The sequence below is a fragment of the Schistocerca americana genome, chromosome 8, assembly GCF_021461395.2.
Source record: "Schistocerca americana isolate TAMUIC-IGC-003095 chromosome 8, iqSchAmer2.1, whole genome shotgun sequence".
NCBI classification, from domain to species: Eukaryota; Metazoa; Arthropoda; class Insecta; order Orthoptera; family Acrididae; genus Schistocerca; species Schistocerca americana.
This window is the reverse complement of record NC_060126.1, coordinates 201,468,406-201,496,002: the sequence shown is the minus strand read 5'-3', so window position 1 is coordinate 201,496,002 and position 27,597 is coordinate 201,468,406. Positions and strand designations below refer to the sequence as shown.

The following is a 27,597-nucleotide window of genomic DNA, read 5'->3' as shown; positions in this document are numbered from 1 at the left end:
TATGTTACACTTCAACGCCAAGGTATTATATAAACAGGAAGCTAGAAGTGTAGTACGGATGTCGCGCAGTCACGAATTTCCCTATATCCACACATCATCGTAAACTTACAGTAACTTTTAGATGCAATGCTACGCACTTACCTCCTTAATGCGCATATATAACAGATACGGTTCTTACCCTGTATTTCTGTCGTAGCTCCGAATCCGTTTAAAACGAAAAAAATTGTGAGGCCCAGGACCAACACTAAAACGTAATTCCTCGTTGTCGCTTCCAATATACAAATCAATAGCAATCAAGTTAAAACTAACGGTAAAATACGAAAACCAACACTATAGGTAAACACTTCGAACTTCTTGGATGTAATTTATATCACAATTTCTGGAAAAATAGTTGCTTATTTATTGAACCCGAAGGCTTGAGCCACTACAGACGTAATGCCTAGATGTTGTTCGCACTTTAATGATGTGGAGTGATACTAGATGTATGCCTTTCAAGACAGTGAAGTATGTGATTCAACAACGATGCCTACTTATGCAACGAAAAGTACACGAATACTTACGGTGTCAATATGACATTTTCAGTATTTCGTGACGAAACACCGCTTATACTCATACGGCACATCAAACAGCAACACACTGCAAACCACTATATGTATATTAAATAAACAGCAAATTCTAAAAAAATTAAAAAATCGAATTCCGTCAGCAATTTAACCAATCCTGTGTCTGGCTTACAAGTTCATTTCACGCTACTTTTTATATGTAGGATCTCTGATTTAGGGGAGTGGTATATGAGTGCCGATACAATAACATTTGCCGAAATCATGGATAGGCAATCGCGTTGCAAGTGGTCGACGGAAGAAACTGAGACTCTGCTTTCCCTCATCGAAGAATTCGACATGATACCTTCGTTATTTTTCCATCGCTGCAATCGTGATACATTTAGACGACTTAGTTCAGAACTGAGCACTCGGTTTGGTATACACCGAACCAAAGAACAGGTCCGTATACGATGGAAACATATGAAGCACGAATACGTAATGACAAAAAAGACAAACAGCCGACACCATCTCTCAAAAAGCGTGGAACCTATTTTTGACAGACTCGATATTTTAGTGGACCGAGCGCAAAGAGGACTGATAAGCCACATCGAAAGTGCCACTTTAGGTAAGTGATTCATGTTTTATATCGTTATTTATTGTTAACCACTCTTGAAAACGGCGTCGACGTTTGCGTGCACTTGAGATTGTTGTCTGTAACTGGCAGTAGTACGCAGGAATTTTTGTTTTCTGTATTCATCTTGCTAATCAACGCATTCTTCCGATCATATTTAACTGCTTCAGTTATAATGTACACACCGTATGTATATATGCAGTGCTACATTGCTATCGCTGTTTGTTAATGAGATTCGATGTTTTTCTACAAATTTTCAAATTTATTGTACCTCATATCCTAACTGCTTAGTAGCACGTCGAACCTCTAGCTGCGACAGCTGACAAACGACTATCATAGAAAGTTAGAAACCATTTCCTTATAGAGGAAAGATATGCTACACTAACGGTTTAGGCAACCCGCTAATGAATCTTCATAACGAATCTATGTATTTTAAGTATTAATAAATTACGGAGGTGATGCTGCTGTGTTATCTAAGTCATAAACTTGCACTGTCCTTTTTTTTTTTTTTTTGCTCTTTAAATAGCAGAGGCAGAAAAAAATGTTACAGCTTGGAAACAAATGGTGGGCTGGATTTTACTTTCTAAACTTTCTGTTGCGCTCCCTCACTTAACTAGCGATTACTGGATGGTATCTTGTTTAGTCATACAAACTTTAGCATTGGATGCGACGTGACAACACCGTGTAAAGTTTACAACAATAACAAAGAAAGATCTCTTTCTGTAGCCGTCTAAATAGCATTATTTGCCATATCTCACCACTGCATGAATGGACTTGGCGCAAACAGCTATATTTTGTAGCATTGGCAGGGGCATCAGAGGGGGCAGCGAGTCGGCGACATGAGTCTACATAGGCTCCCGCCACGGTCAGAGGCACAGACAAGACGCAAAAACTGACGGAAAAAATATGAATTAAAGACGATCTTTAAGAATTAACCGGGAGAGGTATGTATAGTCTCCTATCCCTGATGCTATATTCTGCCTACGAAAAGGAGCCTTTCCTTTGGAGACTGCACAAAACACCCTGTTGTCAGTGTCATTTCTGCAATATCACCTTGGCCAAGCAGCATCATAAAGAAAAACCTATTACCCAACAAACGTCCATCGCTACCGTGGTTTATTTGTCAACGGTACATTCGGTTCACACAGCTGCCGGACTTCACAGCAGGCTGATGTTCAACAACAAAGTTCTTGCTGCTATTTCGCCACGGTGTTGAAGGATCTTAAAGGTTGGCGAGCAGGTGCTGAAACAAATATGCTATTTGACCGAAGGATTTCGATTAGAGCTAGAGAGCCGAAATATTTGATAGAATAATGAGGGAAACTGAAAATATATGTGATATACGTGACACCATCTCATCTGGCTTTAATTTCCGGTCGGGAAATGGCTTATATCTCACCGTGAAATGAAATGTCGTGTGGCTAGGGCCTCCCGTCGGGTAGACCCGTCGCCTGGTGGAAGTCTCTTCGGCGACTTGCGTGTTGATGGGGAGGGGATGATATGAAGACAACACAACACAACACCCAGTTCCTGAGCGGAGAAAATTTCCGACCCATCCGGGAATCGAACCCGGGCCGCTTGTCATTACATTCCGTCACGCTGACCACTCAGCTACTGAGACGGACATACTTTATCGCGAAAACTATGCAGTTGATATTGGAGCCAAATATAGCAGAAATGCTAACCTAGTGGAAATAATTAATGGAGTAGGTGCTTTCTAGTTCCGGATGAAAGAACTGATTAAGAGCGTTGATGTGGCTTGCTATTAAAATATTTTGAAATTTTTTTCATAGTTAGGGTTAAGAGATGCGTATCGAAATATCGAGATACCCCTGCAGACATTTAGAATTATGCCAGTAACAGCCGCATTTTGTGAACACAAATTCATAAAACACTGCTTAAGATCGAGTATGGTTGAAAGAAGAGTATGAAATGTAGCTGTCTTGTTGACAGAATACGACACAGGTGCTAAACGTGTCGTAAATGAGATAATGAGTTTTCTCCTCTCAAAGCAGGTAAATGCAAAGGGAAAAAGATATTCTATCAAGTCCTGATTATTTCTAATTATTAATTTATGCATTGTTAATTAATAAGTTCAGCAAATAAAACCTGTCTTTATCATACATCATACTACAACCAATGCACAATAGCTCACATAATACAATATGGATTTTTTCGTGTGCAACATTTTTCGCTACTGTCCATTAAGGTAAAATTTTTAATAATATGTATTTTATTAAACCTACACATGAAATCATCAGACTTGCTAAATCTATGTAGAAAAACTACTTGCTAAATCTATGTAGAAAAACTGCAGGAAGGTAGTTTCACGGGGTTTGGGGGGGGGGGGGGGGGGAGGAAGAGGAGAGGAGGACGGCTTTAGTGCGCCCGGTGTCCCAACTCGGAAGCCGCGCAAACCTGAACTTTCCACTCTTTTTGAGATTACGTTTACTTTCGTATTTGTCACGCAGTTCATGGAAAATAATGGTGTCTCTAATCCAGTGGTGGTATCGACGCTACCCTACAGTCAAGCTGGATTTAACTCCTTTTACAGTGACCAGCCACTCACTCACCAGCACTCACTCACCCCGCCCCCCGCTCCCCTCCCCCCCTATTAACCGTGGACCTTGCTGTTGTGATGGAATGACTTACGTGCTTCTAAGATAACAGAAAGCCGCACCGAAGGTGCAACCACAACGGAGGGATTTCCAGAATAAAATTTTCACTCTGCGGCGGAGTGTGCGCAGACATGGAACGTCCTGGCAGATTAACACTGTGTGCCAGAGACACAAAAACTTAGGACCTTTGCCTTTGGCGGGCAAGTGCTCTACGAACTAAGCTAACCAAGCACAACTCGCGATCCGTCACCACAACTTTACTCGCCCGCGAAAGGCAAAGTCGCAAGTTCGAGTATCGTTCCGGCACAAGTTTTAATCTGCCAGGAAGTTTTAGAGCGACGACGTATCTGTTGAGAGGTCAGCTAGACGTGTGGTTCCTGAAGAGGGCAACAGCCTTTTCATTAGTTGCAGATGATCGACTGATCTTGCCTTGTAACATCAGCAAACCTGGCCTCTCCGCGCTGGTACTGCGAAGGGCTGGACCCAAGGGAAAGTGACAGTCGTTACTTTTCTCTTAGGTAAAATATTCCGGAGATAAAATAGCCCCTCAGTCGGGTCTCTGGGCGATACTACACAAAAGGATGTCGTCATGAGGAAAAACAAAACCAATCTACGTTTCCGAGTGTGGAATGTCATATTTCTTCCTCGGTGAGGTAGGTTAGAAACTTTTAAAATGGAAATGAATAGGTTGGACAGTGAGGATTAGTGCACTTCGGTAGCAGGATGAATAGGACTTCTGGCTAGTTGACTAAAGGGTTATAAATACAAAATCCAATGGGGGTGATGCAGGAGTAGGTCTGATAGAGAATAAGAAACTAGGAATGCGGGTAAGCTACTACGAACAGATACTGAAAGCATTATCATAGCCAAGATAGACACGAAGCCAACGCCCACCACAATAAAAATGGAAATGTCGTGTGGTTAGGGCCTCCCGTCGGGTAGACCGTTCGCCTGGTGCAGGTCTTTCGATTTGACGCCACTTCGGCGACCTGCGCGTCGATGGGGATGAAATGATGATGATTAGGACAACACAACAGCCAGTCTCTGAGCGGAGAAAATCTCCGACCCAGCCGGGAATCGAACCCGGGCCCTTAGGATTAACAGTCTGTCACCCTGACCACTCAGCTACCGGGGCGGACTCCCACCACAATAGTGCAGGTTTATATGCTACCAAGCTCCACAGATGATGAATAAATTAATAGACTGTATGATCAGATAAAAGAAATTATTCAGATAGTTAAGGGAGAGGAAATATACTTTTGGTGGAAAAAAAAAACACAGCACCAAGAAGCAATTGTGCGACCTAACGAAAGTTGGTAGGCGTGTTGCTACATCTGAAAGATAAGGTCTATTCAAATTTTGCGCCAGCCGCATAAGAGCGTTAGTTATCTTTGAGATTGGGCATCGTGAGTTGATGTTAGTCAAGAGGGCCATTAAGGCGACAAAGTCGTCGTTCTCAACACATCACTGAGTTTGGCAAGGTCGTGTAATAGGGCTATGAGGAGCTGGATATTTCTTCTGCAATATTACAGAAAGACTTAGCAGTAATGTGCCCACTGTACGCGATTGCTGGCGCCGTTGGTCACGAGACTGTCCATTCGCAAGAGAAGCGAGCTCTATACGACCACGTGGGATAGGAAAGACCATCATGTTCGTCGTATGGCTGTGACGCATCATACTGCTTCTGCAGCAGCCATTAGAGAAGCACTTTGCACCGCAATGACACAACGAACTGTTACAAATCGGTTACTTCAAGGGCAGCTGCAAACCAGATGCCCCGTAGCGTGCGTTCCACTGACCGCAAACAACGGTCATTTGCGACTTCAGTGGTGTCAAGCGAGAGCTCTTTGGAGGGCAAGGAGGAGGTCTGTTGTGTTAGTTCATGTATGCTGGTCCTGCCAGTGCCAGTGATAACCGTGTGTTGGTTAGAAAGGGGCCAGTTGAGGACTTGCAGCCGATCTGTCAGCAAGCTAGACACGTTGGACCTACACCTGGAGTTATGGTCTGGGTTGCGGTTTCGTATGACAGCAGGAGCACTCTCGTTGCTATCCCACGCCCCCTGACTGCAAAATTGTACGTCAGTGCGGTGATTCGACGTGTTGTGCTGCCATTCATGAATAGCGTTCTAGGAGGTGTTTTTCGAGAGCATAACGCTCGCCCACATACCGCTGTTGTAATCCAACGTGCTCTACAAAATGTCTACGTGTTGTCTTGGGCTGGTAGATCACCAGATCCGTCTCAAATCGAGCACGTATGGGACATCATCGGACGACAACTCCAGCGTCATCAACAACCAGCATTAACCGTTGCTTTACTGACCGATGAAGTGCAACAGCCGTGGAACTCCATCTCATAAACTGACATTCGGCGCTTGTACAACACAATGCATGCACGTTTCCATGGTTACATTCAACATTCTACAGGTTACACCGGTTATTAATGTACGAGACGTCTTTTTTTAAGTAAGTACCGTTTTGAAATTAAAAAAAGACGTGCTAAGATATCTCAATAATTTTATTTTTACATAAAAGCCTGTACCTTAATCTACGCACTGACGATAGATATTCATCGTGAGACCTGTGCAGTTTACGGAGAAAATATTATGAGTTATGGAATGGTAAGAAAGTGGGTGAGAGCATTAAAAGGTGGCCGCACAAGTGTGCGTGATGAACAACGGAGTGGGCGTCCTTCGGTCGTTAATGAAAGTTTGGTGCAGGAAGTGGACAATAAGGTGAGAGAAAACAAACGCTTTACGATTTCCTCCTCGCGGGATGACTTTCCTAACGTTTCTCGTAGTGTTTTGTATGGCATTGTGCGCTCGTTGGGTACCGAAAATGTTGACGGATGTGCACAAAACCAAACGTTTAGACAGTGGATTGACTTTCCTTGAGCGGTACCACAACGATGGTGATGATTTCTTAAGCCAAATTGTTACGGACGATGAAACATGGGTGGCCTACGTCACACCAGAATCAAAGCAACAGTCCATGGAAGTTGAGCAAGGGCATCGTTTTGCTGCAAGACAATGCCCGTCCGCATGTGGCGAATCAGACCAAAGATCTCATCACATCTTTTCGATGGGAAACTCTAGATCATCCTCCGTACAGCCCCGATCTTGCGCCCAGTGACTACCATCTGTTCCTGCACCTGAAGAAATACCTGGGCGGTCAGCGTCTTCAAGACGATGACGCAGTCAAAGCAGTGGTGATGCAGTAAGTCAAAACAGTGGTGATGCAGTGGTTAACGAGTCAGGTGGCAGACTTCTATGAGGAGAGTATTCAAAAACTGGTACAACGTTATGACAACAGCCTCAATATTGACGGAAATTATGTAGAAAAGTAGATTAAGGTACAGGCTTTCATGTAAAAATAAAGTTATTGAGATATCTTAGCACGTCTTTTTTTAATTTCAAAACGGTACTTACTTAAAAAACACACCTCTTACATGCATGTCACATAATTTGCAGTGGCTTATCTGACGCTTACATTAACAAGTGATCTTGCAATGTTAATCACTTCAATATGTTACCTAAACAAATGTATTCTCAAAGTGTCATAACTCTACATTAATTTTTTTGTGTTGCGATTTTTTTCCGTCAGCGTATAATTGTGATAGGGGACTGGAATTCGCTAGTAGGAAAAGGAAGAGAAAGAAAAGTAGTGGGTGAGTATGGACTACAGGAAAGGAATGAAAGAGCAAGCTGCCTGATAGGGTTCTGCACAGAACATAATTTAATCATCACTGACACTTTGTCTAAGAATCATGAAAGAATGTTGTATATGTGGAAGAAACCTGGAGACACGGGTATGTTTCAGATTGATTTTATAATGGGAGGAGAGAGATTTTGAACCAGATTTTACACTGTACCGCATTTCAAGTGGTGGAAGTGACTCGGACCATAATTGATTGATTATGAACTGTAGATTAAAACTGAAGAATTTGCAAAATGGTGGGAAACTAAAAGGAGATGGAACCTGGATAAGCTGAAAGAACCAGAGGTTGTCAAGAGTTCCAAAGCGACATTAGCAACGATTGATTGAAACAGCGAGAAGGAATTCAGTGGAAGACGAATGTGTTACTTTGAAAAATGAAATAGTGAGGGCAGCAGAGGATCACAAGGGGAAAAAGATAAGGCGTAGTAGATATTCTTGGATATCACAGGAGATACTGAATTTAACTGATGACAGAAGAAAATACAAAAAAAAATATAACAACTGAAGCAGGCGACAGGAAGTACAAACGTTTAAAAATGATATTGGCAAGAAGTCCAAAATGGCTAGAAGGCATATGTAAGGGTATAGCAGCATCTATCACTAGAGGAAAGATAAATACCGCCTATAGAAAAATTAAAGTGGCTTTTAAAAGAGAAGGAGCTGTATCAATAGCAAGACCTCAGATGGAAAACCAATACTAAGGAAAGAAGGGAGAGCTGGAAGATGGAAGAGGGGCTAAACAATGGAAACGAACTTGAAGGCAACATTATAGAAAGGTAAGAGGATGTAAATGAAGATGAGATGGAAAATATGATACTGAAACAAGAATTTGGCGGAGCACTGAAAGACCTAAGTCAAGGAAGAAGAGGAGGAGATCAATGTTTAACGTACAGTCGACAATGGGGCCATTAGAGACAGGCAAACGCTCGGATTAGGGAAGGATGGGGGAGGCAATAGCTCGTACCCTTTCAAAGGAACCATCCCGGCATTTGCCTGAAGCGATTTACGGGAATCACGGAAAATCTAAAACAGGATCGCCGGATGCAGGCTTGAAGAGCTGTCCTCCCGAATACGACTGCATTGTACTAAGCACTGAGCCACATCGCTCGGTGACCTCGAAGCAAGGCACCTGAAGTAGACGATATTGTGTGAGGACTAATGATATCCTTGAAACCCATGACAAAACTATTCCACATGTTGTGCAAGATGTGCGAGACAGACTCCAATAAGAATGTAATAATTCCAATCCCAACGAGAGCAGGTGCTGACACATGCGAGTGTTACCAAACTGTGAGTTAAATAAGTCATGGCTGCAAAATAATAATACGAGCTATGTACAGAAATAGTGATGTGGGCCGGCATATGCCCAGTGGGCAGGACATTTCTAAATGGGTATTTGCCCGGGAATTTGCCCAGAGCGGTTTTAAATGCCCAAAATCTGGACATTTATAAGAAAAGTACTTTTTAAAGGTTTTACTGTGTTCAGCGTATAATATAGCAATTAAAAGAAGGGGAATGGACGATATTCCTGATATTAAAAGTTAGTAAATGTTTACACTTGCCTTTATTACTAAGAACGGAAGGAAAGATTTTTTTTTTACTATCGCGCGCGTATACACACACACTCCGTGCTGAACAGCTGTGTAGTGACAAGCCAGTATAAAAAAACATTGCCCTTAGGTCGTCACTTTGTAACGTAACACACTTTACAGTCCGATCTTTGAATATTATTGAAGAATGATTATGGATAACCGAATTATTACTGAATGTATTAAACAGCTGGAATGTGTTTCTTGACAATAAATGTTAAACAATTTTCAGTGAAAAAACAAAAAAAATTTGTTGTCATATGCACCGATATTTGAGACAGACTATAGTTTGCTGCTCTGTTCTTTCTTTATCTACTTTCGTTTGCCTGCATTGCCGTGGAGACAAACTGAGAACACTGTCACAAAAAAGATTTAATAACGAAGAATGACGCTGATATCGTTCGATTCCGATGCTAGTCGATTCCTAGAGAATCCGCGAGTCTTGTAATTGTTGAATCGGTACAGTACGTGACGCATACCTAACTAAAAATCGTTATGGATAAACTTTTTTTCACTTTAATTCCAGCTATTCTGAGTAAATATTAGTGCTATTGCTGTTGTAACAAATAAGTAGTAGATGAAATTTTGAGTGGGTGGCTGGTAATTTCAGGTAGTTCATGCAATTCTGTGGGTTATTTAGTTAACTGGAATTGGGCAACACTGGTCTGATCATTTGACAGTTATTCAAGTCTATGTAGGTGAGTGAGAAGCAGCGTAACCTTGTATGTGTGTTATTTACGATGTTATAGATAACAGGCTATTGAGCAGTTGCAAGATGGTTAAGAAAGAAGGACCTGTTTGGAGATTTTTCAATTTAAAAGGGAAAGGAATATCTTGTAAATATTGTTTTAAGGGATACAAACAGTCACATTCCAACAAAATGGAAAAGCATATCATAGAGTGTTTCAAGCGCCTTCAGAATTTGAAAAGCGTGCTTGAGTTAGGTACAGTGACTGTCAACAACCTTTTAATTTTTTTGCAGTTGTATAGTATAAGTAAAAATAATATCTACAGGCTAGCTACTTTATTTCAAAAATTACTTTCAAACTTGAGTGTCGTTTTCATTTTTTTATTTTGTGCTACCCCAAGAATGGTCCTCATTAATTATGTAAAAAGTTTATTTCTCCTTGTAACCCTCCCCTAATTCTCAAGCAGCGTTTTCAGATTGTTTGCCCAACCACTGAAGAAGCAGTTTGCAAAACATCTTTTTCCATACAAAATATCAGTTTAATTTTTTTTATACACACCACATATTAATCTGGAAAATGCGTAAATGCATGGACATTTATGAATTTTGGGCATTTATCCCTAGGAATTTATCCTGGACATTCGCCCCAATTTCTAAATGCCCAGGCATTTTACACCACTATACTGAAATATTGATCAGAAGCCAGGTGGCAGTTATGAGTTGAGGGCCATGAAACGGAGGCAGTGGTTAAGAAGGGAGTGTTCAAAATGGTGAAGCTACGTTTCATCACACGCCAAAATCTTACTTAGAGAAGGGTCACACACCATTCAATCGCGTTCTTTCAAGTCTGTACACACTCTTGAGTCTTGTTTCTTTGGGTTGTTGCGTTAACTCCTTCGGGGCCTACTTTGCACGTGTTTTGCTGTACTTGAGCTTGTTACTGATGACGTTACGAACTGCAGCAGTACTTAGTGCAACTGCGCAACTGCTTTTGCTTTATGTTCAACTGTAACACGTCGACTTCACGAATAATGTCGCCAATGCTGGTTTCAAGCGATGGAGTCGACACTTTTAACTGCCTGCCAAGGACATGCTTGTCAGTCACTGAGGTTCGCGCTCGTTTTTGAACTGTTCTACCCACTTACATTCATGTGTGCGGTTCATACAACTGTCATCATATTGTAAAATCATTGGAGAAAAGCAAGAAACGGATCACTGAATGTTGTCAACTAATGTGGAAACTTCAAGCGGACACGTCATCGTTGAAAACAATACTGAGATTATAAATTTAAAAAAATTTTATCCGCAGCTGTTCTCAGCTAATCTCAGTGATGCAATCCCAAAGTCATAAAAATACAAAACTCATCGTACAAACTATTTCCTTTTTACATCAATCTGTCTCTTTAATTATTGACTGTCACTCGTATGTACGGTACCTTTCTCTGTGGAATTAGGAGTAATCTTCGAAAAGATCATCAAAGACATAACATGTGCGGAACTCGATCAAATAGTAAAAAAAATAATAATAATCATAATGCGCTGTACACCATTGCCCGCCGACAGGAGAAGAGATTGCATAAACGTCTGTCCTGCAGAGCCAAATGAAAGCAAACACGTAACTCAAGTACGGCTCGTGTGTTTACATCTGAATTTAAGCCCATCATTCAGTGCATACAAAATTTCAAATACCAGAAGCGTGAAGAAAAATACGCCAACGAAAAAGAGAGCTGTAGATGAGAGAAATGAAACTAACATTTTAGTAGCAGTGACACGCAACCCATGCCACGATAGGGCAGCGTGAACGTGCGAGTGGAAACAGCCAAAAGGTGCGTCCACTCGATGCCTTTTTTTCTGTTCCAACTTTGCAAATGCGCTTACATTTCCAACAGCGCAATTAGGCATCCGCATTTTTGCTCGCGTAATTTCCTCGAAATGGGGGCGGTGCGTAATTGTGCATTGCTTGCCGGGTTAGGTGAGAATCTTTTGCGCTGTTTAGCGAACAGTAGGCAAGTGGGGCCCATGTGTGTTTTGTTGTGTAGTATGCTGAGGTAATGCTTTAGGGTGATTTATGTGCAATGACGTCTGTTGACTCCAAAGAAAGCACGTTGAAATTTACAGATGATTACAGAGAAAGTCAAGTCATAGTGGAACGCCACTTCTGAAGATTGATGGAATTAAAATTTGTGAAGCGAACCCGTGAACGAGAAGTGTTAGGTGAAAACCTCCGTTCATATGAATGTAAGGAATAAGATAATTCTTGAAGTAGGAATACAAAGAAGAAGAAGAAGAAAAAGCCTACAAAATTTATGAAAACTATATAATCACAAAAACTGTGGATGAATAGACATGCTAAGGCGACTTAGAGCACAAGAGTTGAGGATCGTGACACCTGAACAAAAGAAAAGATGGGGTTTGTGTAGTTCTTCAACAAACTACTAGAAACTGAAATGAAGCACATTGATGATCCAAAAATTCCAAAATTGGAAAATGCAACCTCCTTTCTAATGGATTCTGGGGTCTGTGACATTCGCGAATTTGTGGAGTCCAAGGATGTTCATCTGCATAGAATATTAAAAGATTAAAATTGTATAAACGGATTTTTTATAAAATAAAATAGAAATGACATATGGAAAGCCAAGTAACCTTTAAATAACCACCAAGACCCTCCGTAAGTCTCTCAGTTTCAGGAATAATCACTGTAGTGCCTTGTTTCGAAATGCGAAATAAATAGTTCAAACTGCTATATAAGTCACCGATTGCCAGCTAACGAAATTTTGTTGCAAGCCTTATCGATGTAGCTTTCCAAGTCGAAAATCTAAAATCTCGATATTTTGACTCCTGAAATTTAGAGACAAAACGTCACGGTCATTTGTATTTCTCGTACTTCAGGTATTTAGACACTTTTTTTTTTATCCACAGTCGCCTTTTGTGTTTTCTATTTCTTTGGCCCTTTCATCACAATAAACACTGCTCAACCTCCCCCCCCCCCCCCCACCATGCAAAAGTTGGGATGCATGTCAAGCTGCTTGCGCAATGAGGCAACATGTGGACACGAGAATGCGCATGCATGCCTACGTGCGTTCTTTCCGCTGATTTTTGTGTATCCGATTTTGTTCCCGTGCGTTTGCGATTGCGCGCGAGGAAAAGTAATCCGATATTGCAGTTCCTGTGTTGTTAAGAAGAACGGTGTAATGTTTCATCGGACATCCAACAAAGGAACAATACATAGTTCCTCTTAACAACACCCACTACAACATCGTATTTACCCGCGCGACTTTCAGTTAAAATGTCCTGTGCGGGAATTACATAATGAGTGTACGAGTACAGGTTGTGCTGCAGAAACGACGGCATATGGAAATTTAGGTCTAGACGTGGGTCGTGCACGAATATCAAAATCGGTTAAGGCGACGTCTCGCATAAAGCAGGAAATCGGGGTTTGAGTTCCAGTCGGCACAAATTTTCATTGTCGTTATTCCATTGTAAAGCTGGTGGTTCGTATTTCACCCTTTCCACATTTCGCTCTATCAATAGCTTTGTGATAATCACCTTCGAAATAGGTAGTTCTCCGAATTGTGCCTAGGAAATCGCAAAGTGATTATGGATGAAACGTTGATTGCAAAACTTCGGGCATATCAATCTTCGTAATATACACTATTGATCAGCTGAAAACCCACCCAGTCGGAGAGAAATGGGTAAAACAACGAACTTGATCTGGCTCCTGTTTTATTAAGGGATCCCGCATCAACCACCAACTGTTCCTAACAGGTGTGCTACCGCAGTTACCGGAAGACATGTCAATGGGGTAAAGAAGACCGCTGGGGTACCAACATGACGGATGTCTACATCTACATCTGTATTCAGCTAACGACAGTGAAGTGCATGGCAGAGGGTACGTCCCATTAAACCATTTATTAGGCTTCTTACCAGTTCCATTCACGTATGGAACGCGGCAAAAATGACGGCTTAAATGCCTCTGTGCGTGGAGAAATTAGTCTAATCTTATCCTCACGATCCCTATGGAAATGATATGCAGCAGACTTTCTCGGAATATTTCCGTCTATCTTCAAGAATCTGCCAGTTCAGTTCTTTCTATATCTCAGCGACACACTCCCGCTGGCCAAACAAACCTGTGACCATTCGTGCTGCCCTTCTCTGCGCACTTTCAATATCCCGTGCTAGTCCTATTCGGCATGCGTCCCACACACTTGGCCACTATCCTAGCATGAGTCACATGCAGTCTCGTTTGTAGACTGATTAAATTTTCCTAGTATTCTACCAATAAACCGAAGTCCGCTAGCTACCTGCTACGACTGAGCTTATGTGATTATTCCACTTTGAATCCGTACTAAGCTTTACACCCAAGTATTTGTACGAGTTTACAGATTCCAACTATGACTCACTGATGTTATATTCATAGGGTACTGTGGTTTTTTTCCGTTTAGTGAAGTGCAAAATTTTACATTTCTGAACATTTAAAGCAAGTTGGCAATCATTGCACCAGTTTGAAATCTTGTCACTGTTTCACTGCGTATTTGTTCAGACTGTACTTCCTTGTAGGTGAATCCATCATCTGCGAAAAGTCTGAGGTTACTATTAATATTGTCCACAAAATCATTAATACGCAACATGAACAGCAACGAACCAAGCACACTTTTTTGGGGTACACCTGAAGTTATTTCTTTTATACCTCTCCATCCAGAGTAACATGATGTGTTCTCTCTACCAAAGAATCCGCAGTCCAGTCACATCTTTAGTCTGATACCCCATACGATCGTACTTTTGATAATAAGCGTAGGTGTGGTACTAAGTGAAATGCCTTTTGGAAATCGAGAAATACTTCATCTACCTGACTGCCTTGATCCATGATTTTCAGGATGTCATATGAGAAAAGTGCGAGTTGGCTTCCACAGTATCTCAGTTTTCGAAATCTGTGCTGGTTGGGGTGGAGGAGGTCGTTCTTTTCGAGATACCTCATAACGTTTGAGCTCAGAATATGTTCTAAAACTCTGTAACAAATGAATATCAAGGGTATTGGACGGTAGTTTTGTGATCACTTCCGCTTCCTTTTCTGTAGACCGGTGTGATCTGTGCTTTCTTCCAGCTACTGGGCACGGTTTTTTGTACAAGGAATCTACGATAGATTATAGCTAACCCAAGAGCTAACTTAGCCGTGATGAACTGCGTATAGAATCTAATAGGAATCCATCGGGCTCTGGGGTTTTATTGAATGTAATGGCTTCAGCTGTTTTCCAATCCACTGGCACTAATATCTATTTAACTCATCTTTTCAGTAGTACGAGAATTAAATTGGGGCAGTACTCCTGGGGTTTCCTTTGTAAAAGAAAATCTGGAAACGCAGTTAAGCATTTCTGCTTTTGCTTTGCTATTCACAGTTTCAGTTCCTGTCTCGTCCATGAGTGACTGGACACTAACTTTGCTGCCACTAACAATCTTTACATACGACCAGAATTTCTTTGGGTTTTGTAAAAGATCTTTCAACAATATTCTGTTACGACAGTCACTGAAGGCTTCACGCATTGCTCTCCTGACTGCCCTTCAGCCTGGAACCACGCGACCGCTAGGTCGCAGGTTCGAATCCTGCCTCGGGCATGGATCTGTGTGATGTCCTTTGGTTGGTTAGGTTTAAGTAGTTTTGCGTTCTAGGGGACTGATGACTTCAAATGTTTAAGTCCCATAGTGCTCAGAGCCATTTGAACAATTTTTTTCTTGACTGCCAAACGCGTTTCATTCAACATCTGTCTGTCTGTAGCCCTATGCTTTGTTTCATACCTCCGTCCCGACCATTCAGATAATTACAGATTTTCTTAACAGAACAGAAAAATGGCCCACATGGTCACGTGTTAGCAACTCCGTAGTTTAATCTGTGAGGAAAATTAAAGCAATAAACTTACAAGTAAACACCAGCAGCTCGCGAAGACATACTATGCCGTACAATACTGGCTTGGGCTGCACCCATTCTAGATAAAATTCAAAGTGTAGTATCGTCTGCCAAGAACAGCTTTGGGGCATGTATCAGTGATCATGGTGAACAGTTTCAGCATTTGTTATGACAGCCATACGCAAGAACCGCTCGTATTTCCTTGCATTTATTGTTTACAATATACATAAATGACTTAGTTGACAACATCGGTAGCTCCGTGAGGCTATTTGCAGATGACACGGTTGTCTACAAGAAAGTAGCAACATCAGAAGACTCGTACGTACTCCAGGAGGACCTGCAGAGGATTAATGCATGGTGCGACAGCTGGCAGCTTTCCCTAAACGTAGATAAATGTAATATAATGCGCATACATAGGGGCAGAAATCCATTCCAGTACGATTATGCCATAGGTGGTAAATCATTGGAAGCGGTAACGACCGTAAAATACTTAGGAGTTACTACCCGGAGCGATCTGAAGTGGAATGATCACATAAAACAAATAGTGGGAAAAGCAGGCGCCAGGTTGAGATTCATAGGAAGAATTCTAAGAAAATGTGACTCATCGACGAAAGAAGTAGCTTACAAAACGCTTGTTCGTCCGATTCTTGAGTATTGCTCATCAGTATGGGACCCTTACCAGGTTGGATTAATAGAAGAGATAGACATGATCCAGCGAAAAGCAGCGCGATTCGTCATGGGGACATTTAGTCAGCGCGAGAGCGTTACGGAGATGCTGAACAAGCTCCAGTGGCGGACACTTCAAGAAAGGCGTTACGCAATATTATCGAAATTACGAGAGAGCACATTCCGGGAAGAGATGGGCAACATATTACTACCGCCCACATATATCTCGCGTAATGATCACAACGAAAAGATCCGAGAAATTAGAGCAAATACGGAGACTTACAAGCAGTCGTTCTTCCCACGCACAATTCGTGAATGGAACAGGGAAGGGGGGATCAGATAGTGGTACAATAAGTACTCTCCGCCACACACCGTAAGGTGGCTCGCGGAGTATAGATGTAGATGTAGATGTAGATGTAGACATATAGTACATTTAGACAGAAGCTTGCAGGACGCCTTCACATAACGGCAGAACAGTGGTTTGTAGCGCTGTTGTCTGTATTAATAAATGACGACCCCAGAACTCGTGGTATGGTCCCAGAGCCATTTGCAGTTTGTCTATCTAACGATTTCCAGCGACAAAAAAATTTGATTTTTCATATTACGCGTAGTTATTGGCCTAATTTAAAAATTTAAAATGCTATCATAATCTGTTTATTAAGAGCTATAATATTATGTTGAAAGTTAACACAGTACGGGAAGTATTATTCTCTTACCAAAAAAGCTAAGCATATAACTGGTTCTCGTATCTTGAAATGAGAGAGACGTCTTATAATGTATTTTTTGATGATACGGAATATTACGCAAAGGAAAACTACACTATATGTTGTTTTGAATCGACTATGAAAAAGGAACATTATTTGAAAAAAAAGTTGCAATGTCCCACAACATCAAAAAATATAAAATGGTGTGTTCAGTTCAATAACGTGAAATTCCTCTGACACTCTTGAATGCCACTAGGCGTGATCAGTACCAACTCGTAGTAGGCCTCTTTAAGACATATTGTCGCACTCCTCAGTGGCAGCACGATAACTCGCTCTTTTGATTAAGCTCCATGCATGCTCTATGCAGTTCATGTCCGATGAGCATGCTGGCCAATCCATTCTTCGGATCCCACGCCCTGTCAGATACGGACACACACTGCGAGCAAGATGAGGTCGGGCGTTATCACCCTGCAGATTGAACCCTTCCCCAACAGTCTCTGCGAAACCACTGATTATTGGTCGGAAAATGATGTTTCCATACACTGCAGCAGTCATGTTGCCTTCAACTGGAACGAGTGGTGAGCGGCAGTCGCACATAATACCTACCCAGAATACGATTGAGCCACTGGATTCTTGGTGACGTTCCACAGTCACTGAGGGATGACTGCGTTCTCCTGTTCGCCTCCATATGCGAACAGAGTTGTTGTCAGGGTGTAAGCCTATTCGCACTTCGTCTGTGAACAGCGTTTTGGTCCATTGGTCCCGTGTCCAATGTTGTGGTCCCGTGTCCAATGTTGTGGTCCCGTGTCCAATGGTTCAAATGGCTCTGAGCACTATGGGACAACTTCTGAGGTCATAAGTCCCCGAGAACTTAGAACTACTTAAACCTAACTAACCTAAGGACATCACACACATCCATGCCCGAGGCAGGATTCGAACCTGCGACCGTAGCGGTCGCGCGGTTCCAGACTGTAGCGCCTAGAACCGCCCGGCCACTCCGGCCGGCCCGTGTCCAGTGTTTATGTGCTCTAGCCCATCTTACGCGAGCACTCCTGTGATGTGGACAGAGTGGTGGAGTCTTGAGAGGTCTTCGGCTGTAATTCCCCATCATGAAGTCTGTTGCGCACAGTTTGGATACTTAACGTTGATCACTGTGACTGCTCGAAGCTCATAGTGCAGAGTAGTCGCCTGTCTTTTTAGGGTTTCTCCGTGCAGATATCGTTACATACCGGGTCTGAGTTGCCTGAGTTACTGTAGTTTTGCGTGGACGGCCTTCGCGATGTCAATCCGCTATTGAACGCGTTTTCTGGAACTTTTTCCACAGTCTGGAGACAACACGTAAGTAATATTCGCAACGTCAACTTGTCTCATGTTTTGTCCTATCAATGTGATGATCTTGATACGATCTGTCACGGAGAACCTGTTCCGAGGCGTTGTGCTGCAGTACGAGGCACACGAACAACTGTGCATTCACAAGATCTCAGCTCTGGTGTACTGGGTTTGTTGACAAGCCGTGATTGCACGGCCCCTGATGAGACAGAGTGGCAACGACGAAAGAGTTCGCATTATGTACGCAACCAGCTTGCTACATAAACACAAAAGGAATGTCCATAGTAACTACTGGTGGGTAATTTGGAAATGTGCTAAAATTGTTTTGATGAGAGTGGTCAGAAAATGCTTGACTTTCTCGAGGACACCTAATCGACGGCGCGCAAATAGTATCCAGTGTTTGAGTATGTGAGCATTTAGCGACTTCAAACGAACTTTACACACAGTTCCGAACCTTTCTGAAACTTTTTCTTGCTGACGCTCGCCGAAAAATGGTGAAAGCTAAAAAGTTTATCGCCTACTACATTTCCGGTTTTCATGTAGTAAGACGGCAGCAACCGGCAGGACGTTTTAATTTTCAGGCAGTATCCACATACACTGTGTTCCGAAATTCCCGTTACAAACTTCTAGGACTCGTGAAGAAGAGTGAATACATAAGATTTTGATCAGGAACCCTCGCACCGTTTGAAAACATATTTGCTAGGTAGGCATACATCAGGATAGTCATGGTGGGGGTCGTTACATCGCATCGGCAGATGTCATTTGACGTCTGTCCTACTTCTCTGACGTGGATCGATCCTCTGTGTTAATTTATTTTCTTTTTTAGATGACGCTGCTTTTTTGCAAGTCAATAGTCATAATTTATATTGACTGCAAACATTCCTTTTCATACAAATTGCAACTTTAATTTTGTAAACGATGTTCACTTTACCAAAGAACTTGAGATCTACCTCTGAGGTTCGTCACATACCTATAGTACTATGTAGGTTACATCGACAGTGCCGTAGAATTAATTGCTCTTACAGATACCTTACTCAGGAAGCTGTTATACGTTTGTGGATTGCAATGCTGTCATTTTGAGTAGTAAAAGAGATGCCATTAATAGATATTTATTCAAAGCAGTCGAATATACTTTCTTCTTGCAATGAATAAGTTATACAAATTTTTCACGACTCCGCCTAACACCACTCCAAGTTTACACATGGTGAACCAGAACCTCACCACAAACGTTCGGAGATTGTTCGAGGATATTTTGCAAGTATTTTGGTGCAAGAGGTCCATGGTTTCTGGTGGCTCGTTACAGAGTAATTACATTTCGTTTGATTTCTTGCCCGTTGCATCTGTAATGTCTTGATAATATCTGCACATTAGTGCAAATGTCGATGGTATACTCGACACTAAATCCTTAGATTTCTGGGGTCACGGCTTGTGATGTCAGGCCACCAAGTATCTGACGCTGTCGCAGATGTCACACTGTGAGTCGTGGCGCCCTGAAAATATTCTAAGTTCGGAGGAAGCAGTGGCCGCACGGACCGCTTGGCGGCAGGCCGACCACATTGGGGCAGATCGTGAGGGGTAGCCCCAGCCGCGTGGCTGGGAATTCCGCTGTGACGAGAACGGTGCTTTGTGACGGTGAAAGAGACATGCCGGGAGTGCCAAAGATGGCGGACTATGTGAAACCATCATGGCAGACATTTCACTGTTCGTATACAAATTAATAGTAGCCAGATGATCATGATACCTCAAAAAGAAACATGTACATTACTATTATTTGCACGACGATTCTGATGGTGTAATCAGATTTTCAATATCTTTATTAGTTTAAAGTTTAGTATCTAAGGGTAAATTGTACAAGTAACACCCAGCAACGGATTTCCAAACTCTAAACGGTTCATCCGATTTCGTCGATCTACGTGTCTTGAGAAAGCTATTAGTGTAAACCTAAGTTGGTATGAATTGCAAAAAATTGTTCAAATGGCTCTGAGCACTATGGGACTTAACTTCTGAGGTCATCAATCCCTTAGAACTTAGAACTACTTAAACCTAACTAACCTGAGGACATCACACACATCCATGCCCGAGGCAGGATTCGAACCTGCGACCGTAGCGGTCGCGCGGTTCCAGAGTGTAGCGCCTTGAACCGCTCGGCCACCCCGGCCGGCGGTATGAATTAAAGACATGTAACTTGAATAGTACGTGAGTTATTGGAGGTCAAAGTGGCCGATTACTACCCATCGCGTCAGGCCATAAGTACTCCACAGTTACACGAAAAAACGGCAGCAGCATGATTATAAATATATTTGTTCAGCTAGGTCTTTGTTTATATCCGATATATACTATTCATGAAGAAAATGGTTAAACATTTACTGTGTTTTAGAAAGCATAGAGACATTAGGCTCCTGGCCTACGTTTTTCCTTTTTTCTTTTAATATATGTTTATTTAATTTGTTTATGTATTTAATAATGTGTGTTACAGCGTGTTTATGGTCCAGCCGTAGGAATATTTATTTAATTTCAAGTTATTTAAATGTAAAACCAGTATTTCGTATGTGTTTCAATATGTTTTGAGTGTGCGTTGTCTTGGAGACATGGCGGGAGCGCTCTAGCCATTCACAGCGCTCGTGAATGGGGAAACTGGATGGAAGCGAGTTTCCGGAGAGGACACGGGGAGTTCGGAACGGTGCGGCGCGAGGGATGGTCGCACAGGACGTAAAGTGCGGGACAGTACGGCGCGACCGACGCGGAGTCGCGAGAGATGGTGATACTTCGGAGTGCCGACTTGTGTACTCATGAGATTTCCGTGGCTTCTGCAGTGAAGACGAAGTACGCGTTTGGAAGTGAATATCTCGCGAGCTATGTTGTTGTTCATAACTAATTACGTGAAGTAGGAATCTATTGTTTCCCTGTTATTCAACTTACATTTCATTTAATAGCTGGACCATCGACACCTATAAGTGTTTTGCAGAAATATACCGAATTCCCGGAAGTACTTCTACTATCGTAGTCATCAGTTAAAGTCGTTAAGATAGTACCTGCAGATTTTATTTAATTGCAATCTTTCATTTATAAATTTATATGTTACTTTCATAATTCGCAGTTGCCGAGTGATAGAAACCTTCGACCATTCGATGCATGTGTGTATTCTTATCGTATACTGTACACTCAGCAGTATTTGGCCTGTAATGTGGCAACTACGTATCCCAGCCCCCAGACAATGAAACCAGTCAAATTTTTAATATTTCCACTCTGAGTTGGAGGGTGCGTAGTTATTTGAAAGCCTGCAACACTAAGCGAATCAATTTTTTCCAGATGTGTGAAAATGGCTGCAATGTACACTCCTGGAAATGGAAAAAAGAACACATTGACACCGGTGTGTCAGACCCACCATACTTGCTCCGGACACTGCGAGAGGGCTGTACAAGCAATGATCACACGCACGGCACAGCGGACACACCAGGAACCGCGGTGTTGGCCGTCGAATGGCGCTAGCTGCGCAGCATTTGTGCACTGCCGCCGTCAGTGTCAGCCAGTTTGCCGTGGCATACGGAGGTCCATCGCAGTCTTTAACACTGGTAGCATGCCGCGACAGCGTGGACGTGAACCGTATGTGCAGTTGATGGACTTTGAGCGAGGGCGTATAGTGGGCATGCGGGAGGCCGGGTGGACGTACCGCCGAATTGCTCAACACGTGGGGCGTGAGGTCTCCACAGTACATCGATGTTGTCGCCAGTGGTCGGCGGAAGGTGCACGTGCCCGTCGACCTGGGACCGGACCGCAGCGACGCACGGATGCACGCCAAGACCGTAGGATCCTACGCAGTGCCGTAGGGGACCGCACCGCCACTTCCCAGCAAATTAGGGACACTGTTGCTCCTGGGGTATCGGCGAGGACCATTCGCAACCGTCTCCATGAAGCTGGGCTACGGTCCCGCGCACCGTTAGGCCGTCTTCCGCTCACGCCCCAACATCGTGCAGCCCGCCTCCAGTGGTGTCGCGACAGGCGTGAATGGAGGGACGAATGGAGACGTGTCGTCTTCAGCGATGAGAGTCGCTTCTGCCTTGGTGCCAATGACGGTCGTATGCGTGTTTGGCGCCGTGAAGGTGAGCGCCACAATCAGGACTGCATACGACCGAGGCACACAGGGCCAACACCCGGCATCATGGTGTGGGGAGCGATCTCCTACACTGGCCGTACACCACTGGTGATCGTCGAGGGGACACTGAATAGTGCACGGTACATCCAAACCGTCATCGAACCCATCGTTGTACCATTCCTAGACCGTCAAGGGAACTTGCTGTTCCAACAGGACAATGCACGTCCGCATGTATCCCGTGCCACCCAACGTGCTCTAGAAGGTGTAAGTCAACTACCCTGGGCAGCAAGATCTCCGGATCTGTCCCCCATTGAGCATGTTTGGGACTGGATGAAGCGTCGTCTCACGCGGTCTGCACGTCCAGCACGAACGCTGGTCCAACTGAAGCGCCAAGTGGAAATGGCATGGCAAGCCGTTCCACAGGACTACATCCAGCATCTCTACGATCGTCTCCATGGGAGAATAGCAGCCTGCATTGCTGCGAAAGGTGGATATACACTGTACTAGTGCCGACATTGTGCATGCTCTGTTGCCTGTGTCTATGTGCCTGTGGTTCTGTCAGTGTGATCATGTGATGTATCTGACCCCAGGAATGTGTCAATAAAGTTTCCCCTTCCTGGGACAATGAATTCACGGTGTTCTTATTTCAATTTCCAGGAGTGTATTTGAGTTATTGTTGAATTTTTTACACACTCTGTATGTGTTTGTACTCTGATCAGAAAGTAGGTTGTATAAATTTTACAGATGTGACCATATATAAGGGGCATTCAAAAAGAAATGAGCTGAAGGCATAATTACAGAAACCAGTGCCTATGTGTTAGAAGTATTGACCCTGGCAAGACACTTGTCCCATTGTGACACAAGGCAGCCAATGGCTGTCTCATAAAATTCTCGGGGCTGCGATATTAACCAGTTTTGCACGTACAGCTGGACGTCGTCGTCCGAGATGAATCGTTTGGTCCTCAGAGCCTTTTTAAGAGGATCAAGATGGCGCCCTTCTGATTCACTTCCTGCAGCACGGGACAACAGTGAATGCCCACCGTTACTCGCAAACTTTGACCACCCTTTGCCAAGCGATCAAATCAAAACGGCCTGGCAATCTCACTCGTGGGCTCAATCTGCTCCACGACAATGCAAAGTCTCATATGGCCAACACAACCGCGACACTCCCGTAGAAATTCAAATGGGAAGTTCTCGGCCACCCTCCAAACAGTCCCTGTGATTATGCCATTTTTGGTCCCCGTAAAAAGGCTCTGAGGGGCAAACGATTCACCTCGCAGCCCAGGGAATTTTATGAGACAGCCATTCACCACCTTGTGTCACAGTGGGACAAATGTCTTAACAGCCCGGTTCAATACTTCTAACATACAGGTACTGGTTTCTGTAATTATGCCTCCAGCTCATTTCTTTTTGAATACCCCTTATACATCAGCTTTTATCTGACAAGGGGACGTTATGGACTGGCCCTGTTCGGTTTTCTTTACATGTATATATAGGATTTGAAAGTCTTTGCCCAGACATCAATTTTCTAAAGCAGTGTGACACAATTAAAAAAAAACTCAAAAAAATTGCATCTAAAAATGAGATGATTTCCGACCACTTTTGACTACAACGCATGTCGCAAATATTTTGTAGTTGACTGTGGCTGAACGCGTAATGTTGAAATCTCTGGTTTGAGTCTTCTATACAACATTTTTATTTTTACTTTTATTTCAACTCTGTATTTTTGTCAAGAGGAAATTATAATAAAGAAATATTGAATCATAATTTTCTAATGAAGGAATGTCATTTTATTTTCAGTTCTGAGCCATAAGAAACAAATCGCAATTTGACTTCAGAATTAATTTCACTATACATCTCCTGTGTTTACTGTTAACGCCCACTAATTTCTTCTTTCTTCATTACACAGAGGAACAAGCATATGAAATGCATCAGTACAATCTATGAAACTTCCTGACAGATTAATCTGGTTTTAAATTGTGAGGAAGTTTCCTTTCAGCACACACTCCGCAGAAGAGTGAAAATTATTGATGTTTATGAGTCATCTCCAGTGTCTGTATCAAATTTTAGTTTGTTTCGTATGACCCATAATTGAAAATCAAAATATTATTTTCATTAGAAAATTGTGATTTAATTTTTGTTTATTATAATTCCACTTGACAAAAAATACAGAATTTAAATAAAAATAAAAAAAATTGTTGTACAGTAGACTTCCATCGCCATTCTTCGACGCTATGCAGCTATGAAACATTTGTGTCATGTTTTGCAGTTAAAAGGTGGTCAGAACTCACCTTTTTTTCTTTTTGAGACAACTTTCTGAGTTTTTCATTTTTAAAAGTGTGTACACGGCTTTAGGGTTACAAACATTATTTTATTCCCTGCAGAGTACTACTGTCAAGGCCTGTACTACATAGTTCCCTATCATCCGGTAAAAAGTGCTTTTTGATGTGGCATAGCACTCCAGAGGCAACATTTACACTCCACTGATCTAATAGCGACTGAATCAGGGTGTAATGCATGGAAAAATATAAGGGGCATTCAAACTAAACCTGGTGTAACGTAATGGTAACGATTTTTTACTTCAAAAATGTACTTATATACAGTACACATACTCAAAAATAGTCATCAAAACTGTTGGCACATTTATGCCATTGCGACACTAGCCGGTCGATTCCATCCTTGAAGAAGCTAGTAGGCTGCTGTCGGGTCCGGGCCTGGACCCAGTCACACACTTCGTCGTCTGTTGCGAACCGATTTCCGCAAATAGCTTGTTTTAGAGGTCTAAACACATGAAAGTCACACGGTGTAAGGTCGGGACTGAACGGTGGATGTTCCAGCGTTTTGCACCGAAACTGCTGCAGCGTCGTCTTCACCGGATTGGCTGTGTGTGGGCGGATAACACACAGGAGGATAACACCATTGGACGACATGCCTCGGGATCTCGTCCACAGTGATTCTGTGGTCGTCCAAGACTAAAGCATCCACTTCCGCATCCACTTCCAGTGTGAAGACACGATGAGCCTGTCCAGGACGAGCATCGTCTTCCAGCGCCCCTCAAGGAATCGTTTGCGCCTCTCCACAAGAATCGAACGACTACGACTCAGACTGTATTCACTGTACACAGCCTTCACCAATCGATACATTTCACGGCCTCCAACTCCCTCCACTGCCAAAAATCGAATCACTCCTTGTTCCTGCTTACTCGCCTGCATGTTCGGTAGTGGAGGATAACTTGTGTGACCATGAACTTCGGCATGAAACCACACTGGCGCTATCCAACACCAAACGGTGCTCACGCGTCAGTCTCTCTACCAATAGATGGCGCCACCAGACCCGCAGTTACGTGGCGCCACCTTACATATAACGCAAAAGTAGACGCACTGACCAGGTTTCATTTGAGTCCTTCACCACACAAATATCCTTAACATATCAGTTACAATTCGTTGCCTATCCCAGTACGTTATGTTATTTAAGTAATATTATACTGATTTTGTTGACACACCTAGACAAAAGCATGACACTATGGAAGTAATTGGAACTTGCAGTAGAAGATGAAAACTGTGATCGAGCATTGGAGACCGTATCAAGGAAATATACTTTAAGCTGCAATCTATAACTATGGAAGGATTGTTCATGTTTCATCCTCTGTAGGACTGTCTATATGTACTAAATGCTTTTGATGTGGAAGAGTTATTTTGAAGCAGGAGAAACATACTTTTTTGTCAATCCAGAACACTGCTCATCACAATACAATCAAATGCATATACATAACCAAATTAGGATCGTTTCCTACAAACAGTGTTATTCTTAAGAAAAAGAACCAATGTGTTGAAAAGACAAACTGACGCTATTGAAGATTTCTAGTTCAAAACATATGTGTAGTGCTACTGTTGCTACTTAATTGTTCTATAGCAGTAGATAAATACACATAGGACAAATATTACCACTACTGCTTTCATAGCTGTCAGTATGCATACAGTGGTAAGCATTGTGTATGTGGCAACACCAAACGGTGGTCACACATCAGTCTCTCTACCAACACATGGCGCCACCATACCCACAGTTACATGGCTAACATCATATTCTAAGTGTTCTGGTAATAGAATGTGGTACTATTGTGATGTATAGCAAGATACACTAATTTTGTACAATTCAGAGATGGGGTGAAAAGTAAAGTAAGTAGAATTTAGGATATTCTGCAGCAGAAATACACAAACACAAGTACTATGGTGAGAAAATGCTGTATATATATGAACATCCAAAGGACATAGCTGTTTTTTGTGAAAGACAGACATCAACGTTCTATATTGATGCATATAATACCGAAATAGGTAAACGGTTAATCCGATTACACTGTGACATAAACAAGTGTGCTTCGCAGTGTTGAGAATAGCATACCAGACGAATCTTTACGCTCCACTAAGCTAGTAGTGACTCAATGCTGCACTGGGGTGTATTGCATGGAAAACTATTCAATTCAGTTACCACCCTTATGATATCAACCATATTTTGTTGCCTATTCCCGTATGTCTTGTTACAGCGATATATAGATCATACTTAGGAAAAAACAGTATATGCAGAAAGTAATCAGAATTCGTGGCAGAAGCCAGTGAGCTTAAATCTCATACAAGTACTACATATAAGAGAGACGTGACACCACATATTTTTACTTTAATAGAGGGATGACAAAGCATTCTAAGTTATACATCACATTACACAGTGTGTGGGTTGAATAAATTGTGTAGGCACATGCTGTCAAATAAGAGTAGGCAGCAATATAGGAGCAACATGATATCATAAGGGAATGTGAGCATGGATTTGGTAGGGGTAGGATTCACTAAGGCGTCATAGGAACACTTTTCCAGTCAGCCAATGATAGCTGTGTGGGATCACAATCATCCAAAACGTTGTATATAGATGGGGTATTGCAGTATGTACTGCTTTATTTTGCAAGTTCTTAGATGATGTGACTGTCTAAAAGAAGTTGGCAATGCCGGAAGGTTGTAACAGATGGATGATTGCTACAGGGATCTGAAAGCAGATAAACATAACTACTATGTATAAGTAGGTGGAAAGGTCCATTACTGTTGGAATACACTATTGGTTGAAACAGTAACAACCGTAT

At 42.5% G+C, this 27,597-nt stretch overlaps 1 protein-coding gene across 1 annotated transcript in view; it reads left to right on the top strand.

Annotated features, from left to right (window-relative positions):
• The first annotated feature begins 804 nt into the window (after window positions 1-804).
• The window catches only part of LOC124545007 (protein bric-a-brac 1-like), a 467,428-nt gene continuing 440,635 nt past the window's right edge, over window positions 805-27,597 (top strand). The window contains exon 1 of the mRNA XM_047123771.1: window positions 805-1,167. Within this exon, the coding sequence (XP_046979727.1) occupies window positions 825-1,167 (343 nt within the window). The 5' untranslated portion in view covers window positions 805-824. The remainder of the gene's footprint in view (window positions 1,168-27,597) is intronic.